Raw genomic sequence first — 27,985 nt, 5'->3', positions numbered from 1 at the left:
TCTCTCAACCAAACGACCAAAGCTTCAAATGGGTAGGGGTCTGTGATTTATTTAAAAAAATGTATATAAGAGGATGAGGAGTGAGGGTACTCTCACACGTTCGCCTGGCCCTCCTCCCCATATTAACCCCCCCCCCCCCCCTCTGCTCTGCCAAACCAGGAAGTGTGCACAGGAAACAGCTGTCCCCCACGTCCGCCCGCTAGACCCAGGCCAGGTGCATCCTGGGAACGGAGCGATGTGTGACCGTCGACATGTGGCTGACACCATTCGAGGTGCCGTTACAGAGATCAGGATAACCACCAACTTGAATACAATGAGGAATATGATAATGAGGAAGAGATTTCAAGACAATTTGTGATCAGCTGAATATGAAGTGGCTACACTTGAATTTCAAATGATAGCTTCTTCTCAAATTGTACACATCAAAATCAGATTTGACTCATCATTAGCCACTACTGGCACAGCACCCCATAATCTAAAACGTGTGGCAGTATAGTGGCATTGTGGGAAGAGTTTGGGAAATAAGATAGTCCAACATGTTATAGGAGTAAAATGTTAAATAGGTGAAGAAATCTCTTATTTATTATATTTGAGCGTATGTGGAGTGTTCTTTATCGGTCACTTTTATTTTGAAAACACATTAGGCTAGAAAATAAATGAATGGTTCCCAAAATGGGTATTTGTTTGCTCATGTTTGTGGTGTAATAATATTGCTGCTATTCTACAATGCTTTTAACACTCAAATAATCTTGTATTTATTTGAGTGTTAAAATCATAAACTAACTTTTCTTTCAATCTTTTCATTTACAAAGACCCTGATCTACAGTACGATAGAGGGCTTACGAAACATTTTAAAATAATTCTGTTTGATTTTGCTTATAGTCTCAATAATATTGCATCAGACACTTTTTGCCACCTTCAAGTTTTGTTGAACAAAGCGGTGATGATGATGATGATGATGATGATGATGATGAGGAGGAGGATCAGTGGGTAAGATCAGTGTAAACACGTCCTAATGCACTTTTGACCTACATCTCCGAAACTCAAACTCGTATTCTGTTAAAATAAATGGAGTGGACATCTGTCACAGCATAGCAGAGAGCGTATGTCCCGGCCAGCGCTCGCAGCATTGTTTGTCACTTTCTCCATGAAGTGCACTGCGAATATTGCCTCAAACAATTAGGTTCCAGAGATCCCTATCGCCAGGCACACAATAGTGTTTACATGAGGTGGAGGAAACGTGGCCATGGAGCCCAATTTGGGGAGTGTGTATGTTTTCTTGGGCTTCGGCATGTGTGTGTTATGTCCTCACAATGTGTTTATACTAGAGATCTATGACTAAGTTCACACTGTAGTGTGTGAGGATGGTTTGACTTAAACTCCAGTTTTCCCCATCTTTAATGCAGGTTTGAAAGAAATGACATCTTACTTTGATAATGATAAGTTTCATAAGTATACATTCTTGCTTACTCACTAGGTTTGGTACGACCAGCAGCTAATGGAGGAGTTAGCTAAATTGAGAAGCATTTTGTTGTGTCACTGGCATGTTAATAAAGGCTGATATCCTTCTTCTACCGCATCACCCCGTAAAAAAAAGGTAGATGAAGGGATGCCTTTATAAAAGGGATGTTAAAAAGAATATGTTGATAAGCAGAAGTTAGTGCAATAAGCTTGGAAATAAATATAAACGAAATGTTCCTTATCCAAAATTACCATAATGAATGAAAGCTACATCCTTATAAGAACCTGCCATCTTCCCCCTACCTGCTCTTAATGGGCTCATCTGACTGGAACGTACCACCTGCCCAGGAAGTATGAGTCAACAGAGAGCAAGCATCACATCACAGTATCTTTGGGCACACATACTGTATTTTCAGACAGTTACCTTACTTTATCTGAACAGTACCCGTAAAGGAAAAATAATGCAAATCTATTTCTACTCTCCAAGAGATGGAAATGAATATGTAATATTAATAATTAGGAAACAAACACGTACATGTTTTCCATTGCAATACATATTGAAGATGGAAAACACGCTAATAAGATTCATAAAACTGTCCATTAGCCAGCCTTTTAGTCGTAATTTGACAATACATTTCCACAGTTTATTCAAAAGATGCATTTATACCAACTCATGCTTGTATGGTGGAGCATGCAGTTACTATGAATGAGGAAGGTAAATACAAGTTGATGGTGCAATGCAGCTAATCATTTACAATAGCTTCCTTTTTTTGGCTCTTCTGCTCCGTTTCCCCCTAAAATCCGCTCCGTCATGGTCTGCTATTGCTCAATTGTGTAGCTTTTGTGTCAGAGTTCTTAACATTCAGCTGCATACTCAACACTTATAAATGCAGCTTCCAGGCTTAAATCATGCTAATGCTAAGATGCAAATGTACAGTATGATTATGTGCTTGTATCATTTAATGTCCTCTTCACTTCGGTTGCTGTACTACATTTTAACAGCTGGAACTTTCTTTAGATAGACAATAGGCCACAAGCTTCTCATTTTCCACTCGAAACCACACATGCTTACTGGCCCAGAAAGAAGACCAATGTTAATACTGCAGGTGCAGAAACAACATTGAGAAATACACCCAACAAAAGAGAGACAGAACCTTTACATTTACTTTTACTGAAGTCTCTAAGGTATTTTAACAAATAGCCTGACCCTGACTTTCACGCTTGCACACACACAGGTCTCCCATCGATACTGCATATATTGAGCTGGGTATTTTTGAGTCAGCCGGAAGGAGGGTGTGACGACCGGCCTCTGAGATTAAAACAATCCTCTCTTGATTTCTTATATACTCAAGGGAAAAACAGAAGCTGTCTGTTATCGTTTGTTTCTATTATTATTCCCTGTTTACAGTTTGAGTGTTCACATGAGCCGTAAAGGACAGAGTCAATGATTTGTCTTCTGGGTCTTTTCTTGTTTGAGGGAGCAACCCAGAAAACTTAAATCAAACTCAAAATATACAGTAAGTTGTCATTTTTATTTTTTAAAACATATTTATCCCACATTAGTTTTATCCCTATTTCAACTATCATAAGGACACCCTGTCCTCACTGTGCAGCTCCTTCAGCGACAGGCTGCTGCACCCCTGCTGTCTCACGGAGAGATACCGCAGGTCCTTCCTTCCTGCAGCGGTCAGACTATATAACCAGCACAGCCCCTTGTAGACCCCCCCTCCCCTACACACACCACAACACAGACTATATCACCCTTTGCTGCTAAATACCAATCAACTATGTGCAATATGTGCTATATGTGCAATATATATATGCCGTTAATAACTGTGTAATTTATACCTGGCTGCTAAATCCTTAGAACCGTTACAAGGTGTGTTTTTTTGCATTTTGTATTTTGTAATCATCAAACTATGTGCAATATGTGCTATATGTGCAATATATACATTATTATATACATATGCCATTAATAACTGTAATATATACCTGGCTGCTAAATCCTAAGAACTGTTACAGGATTTGTATTTTGAAAAGTATTTTTTTTATTTTTTTATTTTTTTTAATATCTTTTATTATATCATAACTTAGTACTTTTTTAACATATGTAACATTAAGCTGTCTGTGGCTCTTTCCTGCTGTAACGATGCAAATGTCCCCTCTGTGGGACTAATAAAGGTATTCTGATTCTGATTCATAATACAACAGTGCACAGATAATAATAATACTCACTTTTCATTCAATGAAATTGTTTATTTTTTTAAATAAAGCTATTATTCTTTTGACTTGTAAATGACCTTTCTCCTAAATTCTTTAAATGTCATTTAGAAATCTTCATACGTCATTTTTTTAAGTTTCAAGGCTTTTATTGTAATGTGTGCATACAGTGTAGTTATGACAATGCAAATCTTAGGTCACAGGCTCCTCCAACAGTGCAACACAATAAAACAGATACAATAGTACAAGTAAATAAAATAGAATATAATAGAAACAGAATATGATAGAAACTGTGCAGAATAGTCTAGAGTAATTGGAATATTGATATATATGATTTATGTGAGTTGCAAACGGATGAATGTTCTTTCAAGAGTTCATTGTTAATCACTGGGACATTTAGATTCAAAGCAATTCAAAATCTATATTTTTGAATGTGGTGCAAAACAACAATAGAGAGTATTTACATACAAGTGTTTTTTATAAATGTTTACATGGAAGTTAATCTAACAAATATTGGAAACAAAACAGTAAAAGGCCCATTTCAATTACTTTCCTTACACGTTATGATGTCCTTATGCTTTTTATTAGTCTCCCTAGCAGCAATGATAGTCCAAATGAAACCTAAACAATCGCTGAAAAAAAGCTAAAAGGGATTTAAAACTTATTAATATTTTAGTCATATCTTGAATGAACCCAAAAGCCACAGGAAAAAGATAAACACATTTAAAAACTGTCAAAACTATAATGACAATACAGCTATGCGACAATATTGATTGAGGAGTATATAAAGCACGGAAAAAGTGAATCCCAAAGGATTTCGCTCTGTCCCTTGTGTAGCTTTTTATGTTACAGGCAAATTCATGTCAGCCCAGTGGTACCACTGCACAGTTATTCTGGCACACAGAGAGCGATCAACTGGAACCACAGCTGCCCGACGCAAAAGAGTGTGACAGACGGATAGAAGACACCGTCTGCACCTCCAATGTGCTTTTATTATTTCAGCATACACAGACCTTAGTGCAGTTACTGTTTAAAGTGATGAAGATTACCACAATACAAAAATAAAATCAACAATGATGACCATAATGATGATTATTATGAAGACGATGACAGATTTGTTGAGTGGCTCGCTCAACCCTTTTCTTTCTTTCCCAGGACCTTGAAGGTCACGTTACTGTAAAACCTTCATAATGTTTGTGTTTCAGTCTAAGAAGGAAATGACTGAGGGAATGTAAAAGTTGCTGACCCTGAGAGAGAGAGAGAGGGAGAGAGAGAGAGAGAGAGAGAGAGAGAGAGAGAGAGAGAGAGAGAGAGAGAGAGAGAGAGAGAGAGAGAGAGAGAGAGAGAGAGAGAGAGAGAGAGAGAGAGAGCACAGGGGAGCACGGGTGAGAGTTAGATTTAGGAAGGAAGCTTGCGAGCTCTTGGAGAGGAAAGTTACCACGATGACGACTTGTGCGTTGGTCATCGGTGACACAGGTGGGCTCTGATGTCATTACAGAAAAGCTGCAAGTTTAATGATGAGAGATATTCTGTTTTTGCACAATGTTGTTACACACAAATATATTTATGTATATGGTCAGAAGGGCTGAAACTATTATCATTTTTGTTTTCTTGATTAAGGCAATAAATTACTTTGTTTAGTCATAGAATTGTGAGAAATGGCCATTATAATCTCATATTTAATGCGTGTTTTATACAGCAAACAATACAAAATAAATATAAAGACATTAAGTGTATTATCATAGAGTGGAAAAACATCAAACCCTCACATTTAAAAGCCAAAACAAACTAATTATTGGCATTTTTCCCTGTGTTTCAAATTCAGAATAAAAGTACAAATGTGCGCTTTTATAATCCTGTTACAAAAACACATTATTAAAAAGGGATTCATAGCAAGTAATCAAGATGTAAAAAAAACCATTGATAGCACATTTAATTATATATATTTTAGGGGATTCCCAAAGGACTCCTCTCGGCATTGTCTCTGTATGAACACTCACTCTGTCTGTGAAGAAGCCTGTGTACCATTGTCTCTTTATTATATTTACGGTGCAGTTTTCTTGGAACCAGACCAGATTTCTTCAAAGTCTGGGACTGACCAGTCTAGTGTGATGTCTGGGTGCGTGCACATGCATGTAGGTGTGTGTGTGTTGTAAAAAGTGTGTGCGTGGTATTGGTGGTGGAGGGGGAGGAGGGGTGGTGGAGGTTCCTTATCTACAGGCCACAGGCTGCTTTGAGGCTCTTATCAGCAGCCGCCACATTGTACGAGCACATCCTCTTGTCCAGCAGGGAGCGGAAAACTCTCCTTGCAACATGGTTCCCTCCCCCCCACCTCTCTCCCCTTCTCTCTCGGCCCCTCCTTACACTTGCCAGTCCAGTACCTGAGCTCTCCGACTGGCAACCAGCTTGAGCATTGTTTCTTCTGGGCAAAGAGAGTAAGAAGGGGAAGGGAGAGAAAGGACAGAGAGAGAGAGAGAGAGAGAGAGAGAGAGAGAGTGAGAGAGAGAGAGAGAGAGAGAGAGGAGAGAGAGAGAAGAGCAGAGAGAGAGAGAGAGGAGAGAGAGAGAGAGAGAGAGAGAGAGAGAGAGAGAGGGAGGGTGGGGAAAGACAGATGGACGGGGGTGGCGGAGAACACCTCCACGCTTTATGTTCAAACTTCACAACAAAGAAATATGAGCGTTTGGACGTTCAAAATCTGACTTGTGATTATTCGGGAAGTTTATATATATATATATCATTTTACATTTTTAAAGAGCGATTCACATGAGTAAGAGGAGTGTTTTGACGGGTGTCAGACCGCTCTGACCTCAGAATCTGACGGACAGACAGTGACAGGCTGCAGTGTGAGCGACCTGAAGGAGGAGGGCGTTAAACGCTGAGACGATACAACATGTGCGTTCACAGATCACTTGAACGGATTTTGCATGACAGACAGACTTGATGTCATAATGTATATGTGAGTACGTACTTTTTCTTACCCGTTTTTTATTTTTATTTCTGTTTTTATGTATTTTGTTATGCATGTATGGTTTGCAGATTCAACATTATTTTAAAGTGAATAAATAATAAAAATAACAAAATTGCATCTGATTGGAGTATGTGCCATATGTCATAAACAAAATTACATTGTAGTAAAATTGTTTCTGTTGATAACCGGTAATAAAATAAGATTATTTATCATTTATTATAAATGTAATATTAGTCATGTCTGATGCTTTGTTACATTGCATTTTAGTGTAGCTGAATTATTTACAACCAATCTTAGTGGAAATATAACACCAGTAATTAAGCATTTGGCTTAACAAAACTTCAAAATAATTTCTTTTTAAATAAAGATAATCTTTTTTAAATATTGCTGGATAATTAATATATTATTTGACAACTTGTCTAGACATTTGAATGGACCTGATTACAGGCTTAACTAAATACCAATTGCTATATCGTGTATGATATAACAAACACTACTTTATAATACTTTAATTAAAATGCATACATTAATTATTTCAAAAAAATTGTGCGTCTCATTCTTTCTGCAGAAAAAACAATATACAGCTGAAATCATTTCAATCTGTAACTTTCTGTGTGGCTTCTCTAATAATTATTCTACCAGGGTATTCATGACATTAAAAATACCATTGCTGCAAAACAAGTTGACAAAACCTGCGAGTGGCATATGGACATCATTGTGAAAGACGGAACTGTTCAAAATAAAGTCATGACAACTAAAAAAGACAAAAGAGGAACACTTAAAATTGCAAAACCTGAGAAATCATTAGAGCATTACGCTTCGCAGAGCAGAGTAAAAACAAACATCTCCCTTGTTGAAGAGGTAGAGAACTACTGTGCAATCACTTGATATTGTGGATTTGATCACCCATCACAGCTTTAGTTTGTTAAATCTTGTTATGAATCAAAACTAGCTTTAAACTGTTGACTACAGAAACCAACACCAACAAATACTATCCTGACAGTTGTATGAAAGCTCTTTTGGTGCTCTTCTGCAAATGATGACCTTCAAGCTCATTTTCAAATGCACCAAATATATATCCTGAGTGTGTTTTTCTTTTGTTTACCAGACTCTTTGATATCAATCCAATCTTTGGGGGTCTGGGATGTTTTTAAGGCTTAAAAGGATTTGGACTCACATCCTCAAAAAACACTGACAGACAGATATAGGGACTCGTGCTGCTGGAGAGTCATTAAATACCTTGAATCTGCCGCTCAGGATTTACTGAGAAAATAATCCACTCCAATTCAGACCACATCAACCACCCCGGCTCGACGCTGCACCCAGAGACACTACCTCAGAAGAATCCCTCCATTAAAAGGACTGCAGCATTTGCTTCAGTGGCACCCTCTGTAATGTTAAAGTGAAGGCATTAATACAAGCTCACGTTTACTCACACACAGCCAGCAGGTGCATGAATGATGGGTAATAAGGCTGGGTGAGAGGGCAGCTGCAGCTCCATTCAAGGCAAATATAATCGACTCTGACAGACAGCAGATGGATTTCAGGTCTGCCAGAGAAAGATCTACCTTTCTAGTGAGGTAGAGCAGCTAAATATTATAATATTATCTGCTTAAAGTGTAACAAAGACATATAAAGTAAAGACACATAGGGGAGGTTTAAGTTCTCTGTAGGACAAGCTGCAGGTTGTACACATGATTATCACACATAAGATACACTGTGCTGAAAGGGATTCTTCCAGAGACTTCAGCACCATGATGGAGAAGATGAACACCACCGGCCCACCGGCCTCACCGCCCGACCTGCCTCGCCGCCCCTCCTCTTCCTCCTCCTCCGCCGCCTCCTCTCCATCCTGTGTCTCCGTAGAGCAGCACAGTCCCCTCCAGCAGACTTTAGCCCCCTCGAGTGCTAACAAGAACGGGCACACGGGACACACGGATGTCCCCTCTTCCGGCTCCATTCACGCGCCCATTTCCACAACAACATTAACTAGTCGCCCTGCAGATACAGCTGCTGCACCTGAGCCCATCGTCATGGAGACCGAGGAGAAGGAGGAGGAGGAGGAAGAGGAGGAGGAGGAGGAGGAGGAGGAGGAGGAGGAGGAGGAGGAGGAGGAGGAGGAGGGAGGAGGAGGAGGAGAAGCGACGAAGGCCAAAGAGCACCACAGCCCCTGCCATTTCGACCAACAGGTCTCCAACTCTGTCCTCCCCACCTCCACTTCTCCCGGCACCTTTCAAGACCTCCTCGGGCCCTCTACCACCTCCAACCTCCACCGTGTCCTCCATTTCCTCCTCCTCATCCTCACCTCTTCCTCCACACATTCCAGTCATCAGCCTTGGTCACAGCAAACCCCCTCTCCCTCTCCCAAATACCCCTTTGACGGCCCTCCACCCGATTCCCAACCTCCTACATAGGCCACATGGGGACCTTCGCCGCAGTCAGCTGACCTGTTCTTCTGGGGGCCCTTCAGCCCCCTCCCCAGGGCCCTTGCTGCCTCAGCAGTACCTCTCTGCACACCCCTTCTTCGCCAGGTGAGAAATGGCTTGAATAGATGAATCCATATGAAACCATTTTGCTTAATGGAAATGTTTTTCAGGTGGTTTCATTTGAATCATTTTTGAGAATTAAAGAAGCAAAGCTTTCTTTAAGAAAAAAAAGGTGAAAAATAAGAACATCTACTTTTTTTTCATGTCTTTGTTAACAGTTAACATTTAGATGTTATCCTCTTCTTATATCCATCTCTCTGGAACCAAGGTTGGGAACCACAGCATTAGAAGATAGCACTGATATCAACATCCACATGTAATAAGGAGAATGTGTATTAAATAATCTTGTAAGTGGAAATGTCAGTTTAATGACTAGTTGAATAATTCTCCTCCTATGCCTGAACTATGAAATATAGTTAAATGTAACTCAAAATCATGCAGTTTATTAAATAAAAGACAGTATGTCCACTGCTAATTCACCTCCATTGTATCTAGCATGCAAACAGATGTGGAGCTCTTAACCATCAAATAAAATATACTTTCCTGAGATGTTACCTGATACTGTTACTATGATGATGCTGCGTCGTAACAATTTTCTGTTTCATATGAAACCTCAACTGCCTGAATTTCATGACTTCCCATTGTGATTAATTGTGGCTTTGCTGCACAGTTATGCAAAGCTGACAGCAGGATGTGTGCTGTTATAAAGGGACCGAACATTTCTCACGCTTAACTTGCTCATCAGGATATTTGGTCAGTGAACAAAAGTTGCATCCTCAACGTTTTTTGTGTCCATTTAGCGCCCAAATCTGAAAATACAATGCTTGGAGTTCTACATCTACATTTGCTGTAAGTCAATGTAGAAATTGAATCAACAAAAGGCTAACTGAAGTTTTAGATTTCTTTATGGCCAAACATTATCAAAGCCCTCCGACCATTCATCTTTTCACCACTAAAAAACGATTTTCCTCAGTTTCTTTCTGTAACAAAGCAACATCAGTAATGTAGAAAGTGGGACTTTGTTCTACATCTAAGGTCTCACCATCTGTCATGGGGTCTGGGAATAAGATCCTCTCCTTACTTTTTCTCTTATCTGTTTGTAGCAAGAAGCATTGATTCATTTCCTCCCCCTGAAGTAGAATCAGCTAGTGACCATACTTAATGAGGCTGGGATAAAACTCTGCATGCACACTCAATCAACGCCACCAACATAATCACAGCGCAATGGCTTCCAACATCTTTTATATTTCTCTATCCTTTCTTTTAACGAGAAGGGACGCTGGATCGACTTCATATTGTAAACCTTTTCTATATTCAGTTGCACTTGGTAGTGAATGCAGTTTCAACAATGTCACATGTTGCTGTGTTTTTATCTCTAGCTCTTACCTGGGTCCCTCAGGAGGAAATTATGGGATCATCAATAACAGCCGGATCAAGCGAAGACCCTCGTCACACTATGAGGTGGAGATCAATGACTGTGAGTTTCTGTGTGACCAAAGAGATAATCAGACATCAGTATTGATTCAGCCAGTCTCTGTTTGTGAATCTATACATGTGTGAAATTGTATTGCTGCTCACATCATGAAGAAGGTTAATCACCAATGTATCTAAAATAAAACGTTGCCGATATTCTGGATTTTCCTTGTTATCAACAAATCTTGTAAAAAAAACAACAATGGCAATAAGGTCCAGCCCCTCCTCTCTAGCCTACTACTGAAGACAAGACAGTTGCATTTGTTTGGGGACTATTTTCAGCGGTCGAATAATTCACATTTGGTACAGTAGTTAGTTACAGGATATACATGATTGACTTAAAAATGACCAAAAGGCCTAAATTCATGGAAACAATTTAAGATCTTGCCGTGTGACATTTTGTCTTATCAATGTGTTTTTATAGTTTTTGGACAACTGAGATATATCAGGGTTTGGCTACACAATACTTGTTAGTAAGATATTTTCATTGTTAGTTTTGCAATTTCTGTTGTGATTTGTTGATAATAATCATAATAATAATAATAATAAGTATTAACTTCTATTTATATCCTTTAAGGCCCTGCACACTCAGACAGTGATTATGTGTGTCTAACAGGCCCGCCCCAGAAGATGGCTCGCCGTGTCTTCACCAACAGCCGCGAGCGCTGGCGACAGCAGAACGTGAACGGGGCGTTCTCTGAGCTGAGGAAACTCATTCCCACACATCCGCCTGACAAGAAGCTCAGCAAGAATGAAATCCTGCGTCTGGCTGTGAAGTACATCAACTTCTTGGTCACTCTGCTCAACGACCAGGCGCAGGACAAGAGCAGAGACTCAACTGATGATGAGGACGAGAGCACCGTGGCAGACCATAATAAACAGAACATAATTTTTCAGTGCAACACCCCTCCTCCGTCCAACGATGCCCCGCCGCCGTCGGCCCGCCTCGGGACCGTCCACAGAGACAGAGACTCAACAGACTCAGTCATCGCCATGGTTAACTCCCCAGCAACATCCAGTTGCTATGGCGACACGGACAGTGAGGAAAGCTTTGGGGCTAAGACTTCTTTGGTGACCCATGGCATTCTGGGAAAGGTCAAGGGTCAGATAAGGATGGTGGCAGCCACAAACGATGAGCGGTGACGCCAAAATACAGCCAACAAAGAGGTGTGAATGTTAGACTGATGGACACAATCATCGTCGGACACAAAAAGGGTTTGAGGAGCAAGCGTGACTCTCTTTAATCAGTGAAATAAGTGGGAGATGGATATTTTAAGACATTTTTGTTGTTTCAACTGCCTTTATGTCTTTTCCAGGGTTGTGCAAACATTGTGTGTGTGTTTTGGGAAAATACTGCTGTGGGGCTGGTTGAGGGGCATGAAACATCAATGAGTATTTAAACAGACTTTAAAAGGTTTCATATCCAAATAAGGTCCCAATTTGTCAAACAATGAGGCTCCATACCATATATGAATTATGCAAAACACTGTGATGGAAATATATATTGTCTGATTTTAATTCCTACATGGTAACAAAAATAATAATCTTTTCTCAGATAAAGAATTTAGGTTGAAAACCAGATCTTTTGTTTTCTTAGTCTAAATGCTGCCTTGGTAACATTTATATAATTAGCATTGCCCCAGTAGATTTAAAGTGACTTAAGAGTGCCACATACTCTTATGTGCCTGCAGAGATGTACATGCGAACAATGCAATAATGAACCAAATTTGTCGTTTGGATGTTCCTGCTTTTCTTATTGTCGGAGATGGTTCCACCCCAACATTGTGAAACACTTGTACCAGACAGAAATAAAGTGTGTTTTAGATAGCTGTTCCTTATTTGACATCCTCTTATTGCATTACAAAGACTGCTCTGTGTCAGCAAGATTTCTCAACATTACAAATGTTTTTCCCATGTTTGTCAAAAGGTTTTGGGAACATTTGCGTATCCTCAAAGAGTTCAGCACAATTAAATCTCAGTTGCTATTGGGTTGGGTTCTGAAATAAACAAGTGTAAACGTGAATGCTCATTTTTAAACAATAACGTGTAATATTTGTCAGCACATGTTACACAATAAGGGCTGAATAGTCAGGGGCAAACTCCTTGTTTGTTTGTGCTTTTCACCATAATGACAGATTCATTACAGTACTTTCAACAAGGTAGCCATACAAATCTTTTTAAATGGTTTTACTATAGAGCCCTGAAAATAATAAAAAACACAATTCTTTAATTGTTGTCTTAAGCAGTGCTGGAGTTTTACATTTTAGATAAGTAGAATATGCTAAGTACATTTGCCTATTTACATTCCACCATATTTGATGTGTTTGTGCATCAGTGTGTGTGTGTGTGTGTGTGTGTGCAAGCAATAAAGTTGCAGAATAATTTTGCAACAGCAACAATTATAGGAGTGCGGTTGTGTGAGGAAGGTCAGTGTGGATGTGGGATGCGGTTAGAGATTGGGTTCAGCTTGATGGTGGTGGTGGTAGTGTGGGGGGTTGCATAAGTTTGGGGGTGAGGTGCAGCTGTGCAGTGGCGCTCGGCTCAACCAAATGGCCCGGAAAGGCCTACAGTTAGTGCTGTCTCATTGACGGCCAACGAGTTTCCTGGAGGAGGGGTGGTGGCTGAGTTTGCGTACGTCTGTTTTGATGGGTGTTGTACGTGTGGGGTGGCAAACATTGCATGGGAGAAGAAACACACAAAAAAACAGCTACCAGGATGCTCTGGGAACCCCTGCACACCCGGTTTCAGGGTCACACAACAGGATGAGCTGCTTTCACAACACTGCTACAGCTGCCTCTGCCCGTGCCAGGCTGGTCTGCCTCGTCCCGCTGCATTGTGAAACCACAGAGGATTTCAGAGTGAGGCAGGGGTCACACATTATAAAGGGGTACTGCCATATTCTGCAATTGCACACACTTGTTTTCTTTTTATCATGGTCTAATTATCTAGAGGATAAACCAACAATAAACTATTTAAATAAAATACATTTGTATCATCATGGCAGGACATGCACAGGTTTGATAACATAAAAATGACTGCAATCCATTTAGTTGAGCCATGGTTGGTATTGTGGCTGCTGGCTGTCTGGCATTGCTTACTTGGACACCAATTAGTAGTGATGTTACGTATTGCGCCGAGGCTTTGGAGCGTGTGTCGAGTCATCCCCGAAGCTTTTTGTGAAGCTTGTATCGAGCCTGCCCCTCAATACCACTGCTTCAGAAAGTGCTTTAGATCGGTTGAACCACAACGCTCATAATACCCATGGATGTATAATAAGAACGATATTACCCTTCCTGTACCCGGGCCCGGTGACATGATGGAATTAAGTCGGAACATGTCATAAGTATAAATAAATAAAAGCATAAATAAATGTAGGAATAAACACATAAATAAATAAATACAGGAATAAATAGTATCCAGTTGTTTCAGATAAATTCAGTGTGTGTGTTGTGTCTCAGCTGGAAAAGCAGTTGACTCACATCCGCAGGGTCCCTGGTTCAACGACTGGTCAATATGTCTTTTTGTTTGTTTATAAAAGCTACAGCTAAATGTGTCTAGTTAATAAATGTAGTCTTTGATATGGTTTAGCCTTTCTCAGGCTACAACATGGTTAAGTTTACGAATATTATTAAGGAATACAAATCCCTCTTTGCAATGTTTACCAGCCTCCTAAGGCTTTTCAATCACAATCATTAAACTGTAATAAATACAATATTGTTAACATGAAGATATGATTTAATGTTTGTTGTTTAGAGTTATTCTAAGGCTTTACTCATTGGGAACTCGGTATGAGATACAGCACACTGTTGAGATGTCCAATCTGCCTGTTTTACACACTTTGACCAACAGGAGGGTTTGTGTTCAACTGAAGCCCATGATGAAGCCTCATGAGATGAACCCTTTTGCGAACCAATTGGCTGGAAAGCTTCATAAGGCTTCATCTCGCCATCCCTACCAATTAGCCATTGTTTACAAAATGTGTATCACCTGTGACTTTCCTGCTATGACATGTCTAGATCTCTGCTATGGAAAAAAGAGTATTAAGGTCCATAAAAAAACCGTTGCATCTGTATTCAATTAATGCTGAATTGTCTACTGGACATTTGTAATTCATCATAAACAAAAGCCAATGTAGCCTACTGAGTAGCATTAGCTCAAGCTAGCTCGCAACACAGGCACATGCCTCCGTTTGCTTTATATCTCAAATGTACAGAAGGATTACAACTTACCAGTTATGCAAGTTAATTAATTGAGCTTTTCTCGTTTCCCCCCTTGTCCTCATACAGGTCAATTGTGGAACCTTGTGATTATAGGCCTTTTTCACAGCAAACATATCATTTGTCAAAGTAGCAAAAGGTGTTTCTAATCGCATCGAACCTGCTTAAACGGATTTTATGGGGCCACTTGGTGGCAGCAAAAACAAGTTGTCAATATAACATGTATACATTACATATGAATATGGCGGATTTGATAACTGTTTTTCCAGCAGTGTACAGAGCATCATAAACATTAATTTGTCATGAGTCCTGTTTCTGAACACATTTTAAGTTGGCTAATATAATATTCATTTGTTTACTTCCTTGTGGTCTCCACCAATGTATCTATCACTAAATGCGCCATTTGTTGCTAACTGTATACATTTGGACTTAAATGGATAAGTGTACACTGGATTTCCAAAGTTTAAAAAAGAAAACTAAACAGCTGTTTGCATTAAATCTGCAGTGCACACAGAGTTTGTATCTTTATGGTTTATTGCACTTATTTGAAGTCGCTTTGGGTAAAAGCGTGAGCTAAATTAAATGTAATGTTAAGCTAAACAAAGAGTTGAAGATTATAATAAAGCTTTATAAAGCAGCAGAGCATCAAATGTTGGTGCAAACTCTTTGAAGAGTTACTTCGTTTGTTGAACCCATGTTTTCACATCTTCATTTGATACATTGAATTATTCTACTTTATCCCATCGGTATAAATAATTGTCTCTAAAATAAGCTTTTTGGCCTGGTAACACCTTGAGCGTTCCAGCTTTATTTATGTAAGATCACTTGTCCTTTTATATTGATGTTTCTTTCTTTTTTTTAAATCTGCAGTTCAAATAATTACAATGACACAAATAAAGACAGAGTTCAAATTAAATCATTTTAAAGTTTATTCTTTCACATATTTTGACACATATTGACAAAGCATGCAAGAAAAGCACCTAAATACTTATCATGTGCACTAACATTATCCTTTTAGCAGTTATTTTTGTCCAAATCATGTATAATGCTAGAACATCATTTAGTGTGAATCACATTTACCCTTTAAAGAAAAGTCACATTAATCTTCATTCATTAAGTGCTGGAATGAAACTTAAGCTTAATATATATTTTTCATTTGTTACATGTAATATATACACAAGGATCCATTCAGCCTTCATTCAGTTTTCAATACTTTCTCGCCTTGTTTTACCAGAGAATCTATGCTGTTGTTCACTGTTCTCTTCGCATTTTGTGCAGCTTCATCTGTCTTTTCTAACGTGCTTTTATTGCCAAATTTGCGTCTGACCACCTCACTAACCCCAGCTCCAGCTGCTGCCCCGACAGCTCCGCCAATAACACGCCCCAAAAACACACCGAGCACCAGACCCAGCAATGCGCCCACTATGACCATCACAGGCACCTGTTTAGCAGTTTTCCCAATTTTCTCCCATACTGAGCTCTCTGCCACCATTTTGACACCGGCTTTCGCCCCAGAGCCCACCTTCCCCCACACTGGACTCTGTGCCACCTTCTTTGCACCGACACCGAATCGAGCTCCAACTAGCGCCGAGCTTTCAGCCATCAGTTTAGCTCCAGATCCTACTTTTCCCCACATCGGACTCTTCGCCAAACTTTTTGCCCCGGTTCCAATCCCACTCCCCATTTGTTTGGCCCCTGCACCAACTTTCTCCCACATTGGACTAGCTGCTGCTGCTTTTGCTCCAGATCCCACCCATGCAGAACCGTCCACCACTACCTTGGGAACTCTATATCCTATAAGCTTGGACACATGTCCAGCACCAGCTCCTACCTTATCCCACATAGAGCTATCAGCCACCATCTTCTGGACATTTAGTGCTCTAGTGCCGACTGTCCCCCACGCCGGACTAGCTTTCACCTTCTTTGCTCCCTCACCGACCCACTCAGAGCTATCTGCAAACAGTTTGGGTAACAGCTTTGCATTAGACCCCATTGTTTCCATAATGGAGTGGAGGAGTGAAGGGGAGATGGTGGAAAGCGTGATAGGAGGAAGGCTCTCAATATTCATTGAGCTCACATTTAACTCTGCCTCATCCCTTGTTTTCTCAATCTCATCCTCTCTCACTTCTTCATCTGCCTCGGCCACAGGCTGCATGTAGGAATAAAGCACCTGCCCTTCAGAGTTCAGCTGTCCTTCTGGCTCTAGTTTTCCCCTCCTTCTCTCCTTTGCTAATTCAACCTGTCGCTGCCTCACTCTGTTCTCCGCCTCCTGAAAAGCAGGATGGGAATAGCACTGTCCTCCACTTTCCCTGACTGTCTGCTCCACCTTCTCCAGCAGCTCTGCAACATTTCTGCTGTCCCTCCCACCTCCTCCCGTCTCCATCACGTGAAACCTGTCCCCGCATTTCTCCACAAGCTTCAACAAATCCTCCCGCTGACCAGCGATGTATGTCTCGACGCTGCTATTTCCTGCCTTCCCGCTCTCCTTCAGTTTATCTGCGTAAGTAAAGAGAAGCACAGTGTGTCTCTGGATGGCGTCTGGGCCGAAAATATTCTCGAGGGCCTCGATAGCCTTCAGCTCGGTCTTTGCAGGCAGGTCTAAGGGGACACACAGCAGGAAGGCATGGGGACCGGGACTGGACAAAGCAACACAGGAAGAGATCTGTGCTCGCACCTCATCTGGACTCTGCTCTGAGTTGAACCAGTCTGGGGTGTCCACCAGCGCCACCTGCAGGAGAGAGGAGAGTTGGAAATAAGCCCAATTAAATGTTTTGAATGAAACAAAATAGAAAATGTCAAAGGTTAGATTTGGGAGCAATGCCACATGGATGGGATGAGTGATAGGAACATTAAAACATTCAAGCAAATCTTCTCAATCTTAATAACTAACCTGTCTTCCTTCAACCAGTGCCTTCTTTTTCTCACACTGCTGAGTGATTGCTGTGAGGCTTTCGGGGCGCGACTCAAACTCCTGTCTCCCCAGTATTTTGTTGCCAGCTGCACTCTTGCCGGCTCCAGATCGCCCGAGCAGCACCAGACGCAGCTCTCGAGAGGATGAGGGCAATGAGGAGGATGAGGGCAATGAGGTGGGAGAGGAGGCAAAGGTTGGTGAGGAGGGGGAAGAGGCGAAGACGGATGCAGGAGTAGAGAAGGTCGGGGATTCCTCAGGAGATCTTTCTTCAAAGCTGTTAATCCTTTGGTGAACTGAAAACATTCAGATTACATTTGGAATTAAATATGGTTGGTTAAAATTACAATAATTATTTTAATATCCAACATCATAGGAGTGCAGTTTTAAGTGACATAATGCGACACAGTGAGGTCTTGTCACTCACAAGTAGTGACCACTTTCGGAGTTGATTTAACCTCAGACACTTGTGAGAGTATAGCTCCATCTACAGAGGAAAAACAGTAAATATGAGTCCTTTTCGTGCTCACATCCTTTTTTCTTCCTCTTTTTCTTTAACATGATATCGATATGTACTGTAGAAAATATGTGGGAATAAAAATGTATACATTTACCTGCATTTAGTCTGAAACTGGGCGTCCTCCTCTGTCTGTCATCCTGCGGCTCTGAATATGGCTGGTGCTCTGGTGCTGGAGTTGAATGAAGCCTGTTCGATCTTTGGCTCACAGTCACACTTCTGTCCATCTCATCCCTCTCTTCTCTCCTCCTCCTCTCCAAGGCGATGCTGTGCTCCTCTCCTCGGTCGACACTCCTCCGAGTTTCTGTGTTTGGGCTCTGCGTTGAAACAACGGTCTCTCTTCTCTCCTCCCTTTGAGCTCTGTAAAGTTCTTGCTTTCTGTCTTGCACTCGTTTCTCCATCTCGCTCTCCTGGTCTGTTTTCATGTAGTATACCCCATTTTTTGTCACAATTTGTTCCACCTGTTACATAAACAAATTGGAAATACATTTAGAAAATGTCCACAAACTCACAACTAATACTCACATTACAGAGTTACATTTTATAATTCTCAGTTTTATCCATTGTGCAATTAATTCCCATGTCTGTCAAAGTTACGACATAGTCAGCCTTATTATTAGTACTGTCTCGACTACACCTCGGTGTGAAAGTATGAGTGTGAAACAGGGCGTTGCTGGGAAAACCATGCAGGCACAGACAGTCCCTTCTCCGTCAACACAAATAAAACAAAGAGCTTTACCACGTGCAGTATGCAAAAAACTGAATTTCCCTGTGAAGATTTAAAACAGAAAAGATGTGTTGCACCTCATTTCAGGGGTTTTCTAATACACTCAAACTAGACTTGTGAGGCTAAAAATGGTAAGAAAACTACCATAGTCAGTAGAAATACAGAAGTATTTGATTCCTATAATATGTGGCTGTTCCTGTATTAGTGCTGGCAGAATAACATGTTTTGAAGTTAACTGAAACGGTGTGAATCTCTACTCTTGATGTTGTTTTGTTAATCGTATCTCTGTGACGTCTCACCTTCTCCAGCAGCTCGCAGACCTGCTCCCTGTTCTGTCGCTTACGATTATTGATGACATGGTACCTCCCCCCACAGTCCTCGATTATCTGCCTGAGGCCTGGGTGTTCTTTCTGCAGGTATTCCTGTAAAACAAATTAAGATTTGCAATCGGTAGATTAATCCACGTTGTACACAGTGAAGGGTGAAGATCTACTGCAAGGATGTCTAAAGGAGAGGCAGAAGTTCCAGCTGTTCTAAGTATTTAAACAAAACCATGTGTCATCATTTAAAATGTGTTTACAAAAGCTTCCCTGAAAAGTTTAGAGGGATCATTTTGTTAATCTTTTACAAGACTGGCAACCTCATTAAAAAATGTACAGGTACAAACATGTATACGTGTTTTAAAAATACCAAAAGGAATAGGACTTGAAAAGTATATATCAACACACCACAGAGCAGTGGTGAAAGAAGTACTCAGATATCTAACTTAAAAACAAGTAGTAATACCAAAATATAAAAATACTCTGAAAGCACAGCATTTAAAATCTTACTTAAAAGTAGAAATTACTTGAAGAATTAAAAGATGTCCCATTTGAGAAAAACATATATTATTATCACTGATTATAGTTCATTCGTTACTGTAATGTTGAATTGCTATAAGTAACATTAATACTAAATTAAATAAAGTGAACAACTGAAATACCTGCTCTGTTTTTCCCATCAAGTAGTCCCCACAGGTCAGCAGGACCAGAGTGTGTTCCATCACCTCCGCCCCAAACAACTCTTTCAGCTCTGCAGGCACACAACTCTCCATCTGGGAACAGCAGGGAAAGATAAAAGAAAAGAACATAAACAAGCATGTCTTTTACTTTTAAAACTACCAAAAAGATGACATTGATAACTGCATTGCTAATGAGAAAGTGAAAGCAGAGACAACCAACCTCTGTGAACTGGTGAACCGGCACCAGCAGCAGAAAAGCATGCGGGCCGGATGCTAATAGCGACATCGCTCTGGCCGTCTCCTGCCTGACGCTCTCCTCCATCTTTTCGCCGTTCCAGTACCATCTCGGCGCCTCCACCAGAGTCACAGTCCTGCCCTCAGACGTGCCCTTCCGCACCTGGCAGGTCCGCGAGGCACTGGGCAAGATGTGGGACAGCTGACCCAGGATGGTGTCAGCTGAAGACGTCTTTCCACATCCAATGTTTCCCAATAGAACAAGTCTCAGCTCTGGGGAAGAGGACATGTAGCTCCTTCTCAAGTGTTCACTCATGGCTGGAAAAAGAGAGGAGAAGAGGTCAAATGTGCCATATCGATGTAAAGATTACTGTTAGTATTATTTGGTACAAAGCTACAATCCTATAGCAAAGGTGTGTTGTGGTAGTGTGTGTTCACAAATGTGGCTTTTGCCAAAATGCTTGTCTTTTTTCTAAAGAGGAAACCATTTTAACCGTATGCAAATAAAACAAAAAAACCATAATCAGACAGGTTGGGTAGGATGTAGATAATCTGATCTGGCATCCTATGTGGACGGGATGAGTCACTGTTCTAAAAAGAATGCTGACTTTCATTTAGTTTCCTTGAAGCATCACATTTCTCTCTTACATATTTACTCATGCTCTCCTGTTGCGCATTAATTATCAGGAACAAGGAAACTTGAGTTTTGGGGTTTTTTACTCAAGCTTTCATTTCACTGTTTTTCTTTTCCAAATTGCATTTATTTTTAGCTCAGATACACCACACCTTGCCAATCCTGTCAAACTACATTCTACCTGGACCTTTATCTGTGGACTGAGAAGCAAATACAAATCATATCAGCTTACAAACGCACACAATGATGAGGATTGCACTGTAAACCATGGAAACTTCACTATGACAACACACATTAATGCAGTATAACATCAACAGCACTGTACATATTAAGCACTAAATTCAAACTTGTAATTCAACTTATAGTGAAGGTAAACAGCCTAAAAAGCTGTTTGTCTATTCAAACACTGACAGCCATTTGCATAATCACTAATAATCTATATTTTGCTATTTCAGTTTAAGCTTTTAATATTCATAAAACTAGTAGTCAGTTTAGTAAACAGATGTATTATTTAAACAATAACAAACATACTTACTCAATCGTCTGAGGAGTTTCAAGCTGTGTTCATGTATCGTCTTCTCTGTGAGCTCCGTTTGTTCAGTATCGTCACTGAATAATGTCTCTCATCCATACAGATTCAGGACATGTCGACATCAAGCTGACAACTCAAATCTGCCTACGCAGGTGAAATGTGCAGTCTCTGGGAGGAACCTGTCTGACCACTCCCAATTTTTAACACATGCACATGAACACATGAACACACTCATAAGTATATTTTCTTCATGTACAACAGGTTTCTTTGTCTGCAGGCGGCTTAGCATACCAAGTTGGGGCAGAGGATATGTGAATCATTCTACCTTAGTTTTATCTGCCACACCTATGTACCAGCATGTCCTTCAGGTGTTAGTCGTTAAGGTAAATACCTGCTAATATATGCCTGTACATATTATGAGATGCTGCTGTTGTCAGGACTGAGGGCATGTCACAGGCAAACATGACAAGTTGACAACGCATTAAAGTCAGAGTAAATCAACAAGTAACTCAGTCTGCTTGTCTAAGGTGTCATTATAGACAGATCTCACCCATACATGTAGATAGAGCCAATTATAAAACTGTCTTACAATAACATTTTCATATGCCATTACTTTAAAAGGTGGGGTAAGTTTGAGAAACCGGCTCGAGATACACTTGTTGTTATATTCCATGGAATGCTCTTAACATCCCGATAGCAATGAATATCTTAAGTGCTTTGACAAAACATCCATACAAAAATGTCACCTGTGGAAGCCGTAGCGTTGTAAAAAGCACGACCAATCATTTTAGCCGGCCCGGCTAAAATAACTGGATGGCCTACCTGCCTGTCAGCCTTCCATCTGTGCACAAACTTATCTCGTGCCCTCATTGGTCATGTGCGCGTTCGTGTGTTGGAGGAGGGGCTCTGTAAGGAAGTGGCTGATTTTTTCCGGCTGTGTATTTTCAAATTCTAGCACACTCGAGCTGGTTTCTCCAAAATTACCTACCCCACCTTTAACACCACTGTTCATTAACATAACAATGACATCACTCTCTAGGCACATACTGCATTTAGTTTGTGATTTGTTATTTGGGAATGTTGCAGTATGCAAAGTTTCGGTGAACATTTCGCACTTTTTCCAACTTTTATATTCGAGTAGAAATCAAACAACATTTATCAGAATGTATAGTCAACCTATGTGGCGCCTGATCAACTGATTTGAATTATGTGTCAAAAGGTTGCTTCTATGAAAAATAAAACATTCAAATATTATCTTCATACACATCTTTTAATTGAACAAACAAAGTTAGTTTGCATATTCGTAATGAAAGGAACAATTGTTTAACACTGAAAACAAATGGTCTTAGCCCATTAGCGCATTGAGTGTAATAGCATATTAGAACATGCTGCTATAGTGTGTTCTTCATTGTCCCTCACAACCCGGGCATCAAATAGGCAATGTTTTCCAGAGTGGAAGCCTTAGAAAAAATAATGAAAACCAATGTCTCATTTTCACTCATGTACATAAATATAGTGTACAGTATGTGTGCACTGTTAAGGGGCTGCATCTCTCACCAGTGTGTGTTGGGTGCAGCTCCTCAGCTCCGGTATCTGTGCGCTGAGGCAGATCAGAGGAGCCAGGGCACACAGCAGAGAGTCCAAGAGCAGAGATAAGCTACTCGACATGCTCACCAATTTCTACATAGAGAAAAAGAAAAACAATTATGGTCCTTTGATGCAGCTTTGTGAAACCTACCCTTTGTGATTTTGTAGTCCGTTTATGTGTGAACAAATTAATGACACACACACTAGAGAATCATGTTTGTTACAAAAATAAAATTCTAAGATTGCATTCTCAACATTATTTATATAATGTTTATTTTTAGAAACCACAATAACAGAAACAAAGATATTCAGAGACTGCTCAAACTATAAACATATGTCATTTCATTTTGGCCTGCAGCTTACGTTTCTATTGTATGTAGATTAAATGTTGTATAAATGAACAACTAGTATGCATGTGCAACACAAACTATTTTGTTATAATGTACTCAAGTTAAAAGGACCATGTGGGACTCACAACCAATCAGTATTATTTTAATATTTTGGTATATGTTTCTGCTCCAGCAAACATATGGTCACACATGTTTGTAACAACAACATAACCAATTGAAAGTGAGTTGTATCCACTAATCTTTGCTGCTTGTAGAACATGCAACACAGTAGGTGCATGAGGCAGCACTTCAGTAATGTTAAATCACTCTATAAAAGCATCCCAGACCAGGATTTAATAGAAAAATATGTTTTTTCTAAACTGAATCTACTCACATTTGTCTCCTGAAGATGGAGTCCAATCAGGGACAAGGACTCTCCCAACAGGTGTAGGTGAGCTGCAGCGCTGACAGGATCCTGGTCCGAGCAGCCAGGGCTCCTGGAAGTGGATCTGAGAGAGTCCCAGGCTGAACTGGTGGGACTGCACATGGAACTGCTGGGACTACAGGTGTCAGTAACAGGGCTGGAAACCATAGGATTAACAACGGAGCTCACTTTAGGAGCGATGGCTGTTACTGGACTGAGAGCAGATATGACGGGGCGAGGCCTGTGGGTTACTGGAGCGATTGTCCTGCTTACAGGACAGAGCGCCCTGTGGTGCTGGTTATCTGGGTACACCCAGTACTCCAACAGGGAGATGGGACTTGCCTGGGAAAAACAGAAACTTAGAAATAAACATAAAGGATAATGACATGATCAACACTGCCCTCTGCTGTGCAGCATGAATGCAACAACTTGGATATTCTGGAATAGAACAAATTGTGAAATGTATTTAATGTCATCTGTTCTCTCACCTCTTCTCCTCTTTTCTCCCAGCGGTCTCCTGACATACAGACTGGATAAGCAGGGAGGAAGCCAGAGGACTCTGCTTCAAGAAGTTCCGGCTCAACTCTACTATTACCTGCAATATGTCAAGTATTTATGCAATAAGATTTTACTATGATCATCTGATAGGAAAAAGTGTTTTAAGTCTAAATCTGCTCACCATTTATCACTGAAACATACTGTATCATAGCTGCGAGGGATTTAACAGAGTTAACACAGAAATACTCTCTTTTGAAATCAACACAGTTGACACAAGGGGAATGCACAAAGCACCTTACCAGAGTGTTTGCATATCTTGTTTATCAAGCCTCCTGGTTCCTGTAAAAGTTGAATAATTAAGCTATCACACAAGAATAATTAATAAATAGGCACAACATACAGAAATAAAAAAGGGATAACTTTTTAATCATTCATATATTTAATTAATTTTGTGCATTATAAAAGATAACCGTTTCAAAGTGTGTACAAAAAAGCATTAAAACAAGCAGCCACAAAGAGTTCAGAGTTAAAAATTAAGGACAAATCTTGGACATTGCATTCAAACAAAGCAAGAACTAGGCTATTGATGCAAACACATCAACAACATATGCCAAGAGACTGTTTCAGAATATATTACAGGCACTATTTGTCACATCCCTAATCATAACATAACATACATTTTTTTAAACTTTCTTCTAACTACCAACCAAGCCCCAGAGTTTACCTCGTGAAGCTTCTTGTTGCTTGATTCCTCAAAATCCAAATATTGTTCCTCCATTTCCTCCACATCAATCTTCAAGTCTTTGTAGGATCGTTTATCCGCTCTCTGGCTGCCTCCACTCATTGGGCTTGCTTCTCCATCCATCTGCACATACATGAGAGGGAACAGCAGTGTACAAGAGCAGTAATATTAAAGTTGAGTTGGGTCTCCAGTTGTGATTGAAAGAAGAATTAAGTGTTACTTGAAAAATAATTAACTCAGCATGAGTAAAATAAGTGTGTTTTTGCTAAAAGAAGGGCACTGCACTTGGCAAGTGAATGAATCATTAACATTAAGCTATATTCATGTGACTTGATAAGTGTATGGCAGTGGTGTAAAGTAACTAAGTAAATGTACTCAAGTAATGTTATCAAGTACAATTTCGAGATACTAGTTACACTTGAGTATATGAATATTTTTGCTACTTCGTTCTTCTACCCACTACAATTCAGAGGTAAATAGTGTACTTTTACGCCACCATTCTTTTATACCTTTAGTTTTTTTGCAGATGTGGATTAATGATATGAAAACACTTCTTTTTTTTTTAAACAAGACTTCACTAACACCTTGAATAAATCCACAAGCTACCCTATACAAAGTCATTAAAACTACCTGCACATTTACTAGCTGTGATAAAAGCATTATTGCATCAATAATTATAATCCAAACATATAAAATATTTAATTGTAAAATTGACCAATCAGCATATTAACTACTTTTACCTTTGGTAGGCTACTTTAATTATATTTTGATGGTAAATAGTTTGTTCTTTTACTCAAGTAAGATTTTGAATGCAGTACTGTTGCTAGTGACAGAGAATGCCTACACTCTGGTTGATCTACTTTACTTAAGTAGTCTACAAGATATGAGTACTTCCTCCACCTCTGATCTATAGTCATGCCATGCCATGAGCAAAGTAGAGGAGAATGGCTAGCTGATGCTACTGATTTGTGGTACCACGGAGTTGCTAGTGTAGAAAACAAGCAACAATAACTGTTGAAGTCACGGGTCTGCTCCGACCCAAATATCACTATTTCCAACATGTTGAGTAAGTATTTAAACAAATAAAAACACACGGATAAATGGTGTTCAACGCCTTGTTTAAAATCTGTTGTCGACGTTTCCAGGTTTAAGTTAACGACAGCTAAAAGCTAAGGTTATTTCGGGAGACTGCTGGTGTATGATAAAGTTGGTTGACTAAAACGAGCTAACATGTAGCTAACAATTTAAAGCAAAACCTTGAATTTGGGCTATATTTTTCCGTCGATAGTCCCGGTGTGACTAATTGACTCAACTCCAAGTAGGTCAAAGCTCCGAACACAAGCAGGAACACATCTGATGACTCACGTTTAGTACATCACCCGCTCTTCTGCTGATTCATGTTAACCCTTGTGTGGTGTTCGGGTCAAATTGACCCTTCTATGGGATTAGTTTTGTATCATAAAGATAAAGCAACACTTTATCAGAATAAAGCAAAACTATGAGTTTAAAAGAAAAAAAAAACTGAGTCAAGCAAAATAAAATACAAAAATAAAACTATAAGTTGCAAACAAATCATTTGTGTAATCATGTAAATTACAAGTATTTTTTCTTTGTTTTAACATAGGTTTTTGTTTGCAGTTCTTGTTTGTTCTTTCTCAATGATCAGACTTTTGCTCTCGCTGCAGCTTTCTCTTTTGCGCTCCCTGATTTTTTGTTTGAGATTCTGACACAAACCTCCCAGGGGGGCGGGACTTTCCGGGGTGCGTCCCCATTGGCTACTCAGTTTTTGAGTGACAGCCCAGTCCTCCAACGATTGTACAGTGCAGGAAGCTGCGGTGCGGTAGCTGAGCGTGGATGGAACACCCCCAGAAGAACCAGCATTTCAATTATTATAATACTACAAGTGAAAATATATGCAAGTATTGATCATTTGTGTTGTTTGTGCTGTACTATACGGTCTGTTTCTTTATTGTGGTAAGTGAGAAGTAAAGCTGTGCTATGAAAGTTAGCTTTTGCTACCTTAGATCCATAACAATGCAAGCTAATGGCGCGTTTCCACTGCAGCGGGTAACTCGCTTTAAAGCGTGCCGAGCCGTGCGGGGCCCGTTTTTGATTGCGTTTCCACTTGGCCTAGTACCGGCTAGCGGGTCCTAATTCACAGTTTTTCTGGCCCCATAAAATCGTGGTTCTAGGGCCAGGAACAACCAGGCTGAGTCGGGCTGAGTATGTTAAACTAGAGAGAATCGCTGGCAAGGGAGCTACAACTACAACAAGATAAACATATTTGACCGTGATTTAATTGTAATACACGTTTCAAAATGATGCCGAAGTAACAACATACTGATACCGGTTAGTAAAAACCATGAATTAATGCTTTGACAAGTCTGCAGACAGACGGCAGGCGAAAAACCCTTTAAAATGCGTGTTTTCTAAATGGAGCTTGGCTAAGCTAACGTTATATATGCTCCGACCGTCCACACTCACAACAACGGCCTATACAGACATAAATAAACCAGCGACTGTATTCGCCATGACACAGGCAGTCTGTGGTTTGTACTTGTTTAACTTTTGTCTAGTTTCTGAACAGATATGAAGAGCTCTGAGTGCTAAGAGCTAACGGCTGTGTTGTTTTTCTGGGGCTCTCACTGAAGATGACGTCACGGCTCCGCCTACACTACGTTACTATAGTAACTACCCCAGTTCCTAAACTGTAATGGAAGTGCAGCATTAAAGTGAGCCGGGCCTAATAAGGCCTAACCAAACCGAGCGAGGCCTGCAGTGGAAACGCGCCATAAGTAGCCTCGGCCCGTCTACACTACAGGCATCGAAAAATGCTTTCAACGCTTCGCCCATTCACTTGAATGGGGTGACGTAGAAGATTTTGAATCTTCGCCGAACTGCATTGTGGGGAGCGGAGCATGGCTTTGCAAGCATCGTGAGCATCAAAAGTTGAGCAATGTTCAACTTTTGATGCTCCCGATGCTTTCGAAGCTGGCATCAGCCAATCAAATCCCGTTTATGCAAACCC

At 40.3% G+C, this 27,985-nt stretch overlaps 3 protein-coding genes across 4 annotated transcripts; 1 reads left to right on the top strand and 2 right to left on the bottom strand.

The window, feature by feature from the left end:
• The first annotated feature begins 8,343 nt into the window (after positions 1-8,343).
• Positions 8,344-12,631, top strand: lyl1 (LYL1 basic helix-loop-helix family member). The gene is made up of 4 exons (XM_034203464.1): positions 8,344-8,554; positions 8,727-9,180; positions 10,515-10,612; positions 11,225-12,631. Exons 1-4 carry the CDS (start codon positions 8,344-8,346, stop codon positions 11,749-11,751), a joined length of 1,290 nt encoding a protein of 429 aa, XP_034059355.1. The 3' UTR covers positions 11,752-12,631.
• A 3,099-nt stretch (positions 12,632-15,730) lies between these two features.
• On the bottom strand, positions 15,731-22,084 carry LOC117537859. 2 transcript variants are annotated; one of them, XM_034203236.1, is made up of 8 exons: positions 21,381-22,083; positions 20,198-20,529; positions 19,960-20,070; positions 19,277-19,399; positions 18,348-18,711; positions 18,161-18,220; positions 17,716-18,029; positions 15,731-17,553 (listed from the first exon to the last, which is right to left on the bottom strand). In XM_034203236.1, the coding sequence occupies exons 2-8, from the start codon at positions 20,525-20,527 to the stop codon at positions 16,021-16,023; spliced, it is 2,835 nt and encodes a 944-aa protein (XP_034059127.1). In that variant the 5' UTR covers positions 20,528-20,529; positions 21,381-22,083; the 3' UTR covers positions 15,731-16,020. The 2 variants fall into 2 exon arrangements, with proteins under 2 accessions (XP_034059127.1, XP_034059128.1); XM_034203237.1 differs by lacking the exon at positions 18,161-18,220 and having other exon boundaries at positions 21,381-22,084.
• Positions 22,085-22,628: 544 nt separating this feature from the next.
• Positions 22,629-26,309, bottom strand: LOC117537860. Its single transcript, XM_034203238.1, has 8 exons — positions 26,271-26,309; positions 24,940-25,080; positions 24,515-24,554; positions 24,397-24,426; positions 24,206-24,312; positions 23,688-24,059; positions 22,935-23,057; positions 22,629-22,837 (listed from the first exon to the last, which is right to left on the bottom strand). The coding sequence occupies exons 2-8, from the start codon at positions 25,078-25,080 to the stop codon at positions 22,793-22,795; spliced, it is 858 nt and encodes a 285-aa protein (XP_034059129.1). The 5' UTR covers positions 26,271-26,309; the 3' UTR covers positions 22,629-22,792.
• Positions 26,310-27,985: the final 1,676 nt, after the last annotated feature.

This window comes from Gymnodraco acuticeps, unplaced genomic scaffold (genome assembly GCF_902827175.1).
Source record: "Gymnodraco acuticeps unplaced genomic scaffold, fGymAcu1.1, whole genome shotgun sequence".
Taxonomy (NCBI): domain Eukaryota; kingdom Metazoa; phylum Chordata; class Actinopteri; order Perciformes; family Bathydraconidae; genus Gymnodraco; species Gymnodraco acuticeps.
This window is presented reverse-complemented; position numbering and strand designations above follow the sequence as displayed.

Bases quoted from the DNA above. Each gene is read 5' to 3' on its own strand.
- lyl1 (XM_034203464.1), top strand. From the start codon at position 8,344: ATGATTATCACACATAAGATACACTGTGCTGAAAGGGATTCTTCCAGA. The intron at 8,555-8,726 runs GTGCTAACAAGA...AGAGGAGGAGGA, and splicing joins GCAGACTTTAGCCCCCTCGA to GGAGGAGGAGGAGGAGGAGG. The intron at 9,181-10,514 runs GTGAGAAATGGC...TTTTATCTCTAG, and splicing joins GCACACCCCTTCTTCGCCAG to CTCTTACCTGGGTCCCTCAG.
- LOC117537859 (XM_034203236.1), bottom strand. From the start codon at position 20,527: ATGAGTGAACACTTGAGAAGGAGCTACATGTCCTCTTCCCCAGAGCTG. The intron at 19,400-19,959 runs GTATTTCAGTTG...TTTGTTTTACAG, and splicing joins TGATGGGAAAAACAGAGCAG to GAATACCTGCAGAAAGAACA. The intron at 18,221-18,347 runs GTAAATGTATAC...TTTCCTCTGTAG, and splicing joins CAGTTTCAGACTAAATGCAG to ATGGAGCTATACTCTCACAA.
- LOC117537860 (XM_034203238.1), bottom strand. From the start codon at position 25,080: ATGGATGGAGAAGCAAGCCCAATGAGTGGAGGCAGCCAGAGAGCGGAT. The intron at 24,555-24,939 runs GTAAACTCTGGG...CAACTTTTACAG, and splicing joins GCAACAAGAAGCTTCACGAG to GAACCAGGAGGCTTGATAAA. The intron at 24,427-24,514 runs GTAAGGTGCTTT...AATCCCTCGCAG, and splicing joins CAAGATATGCAAACACTCTG to CTATGATACAGTATGTTTCA.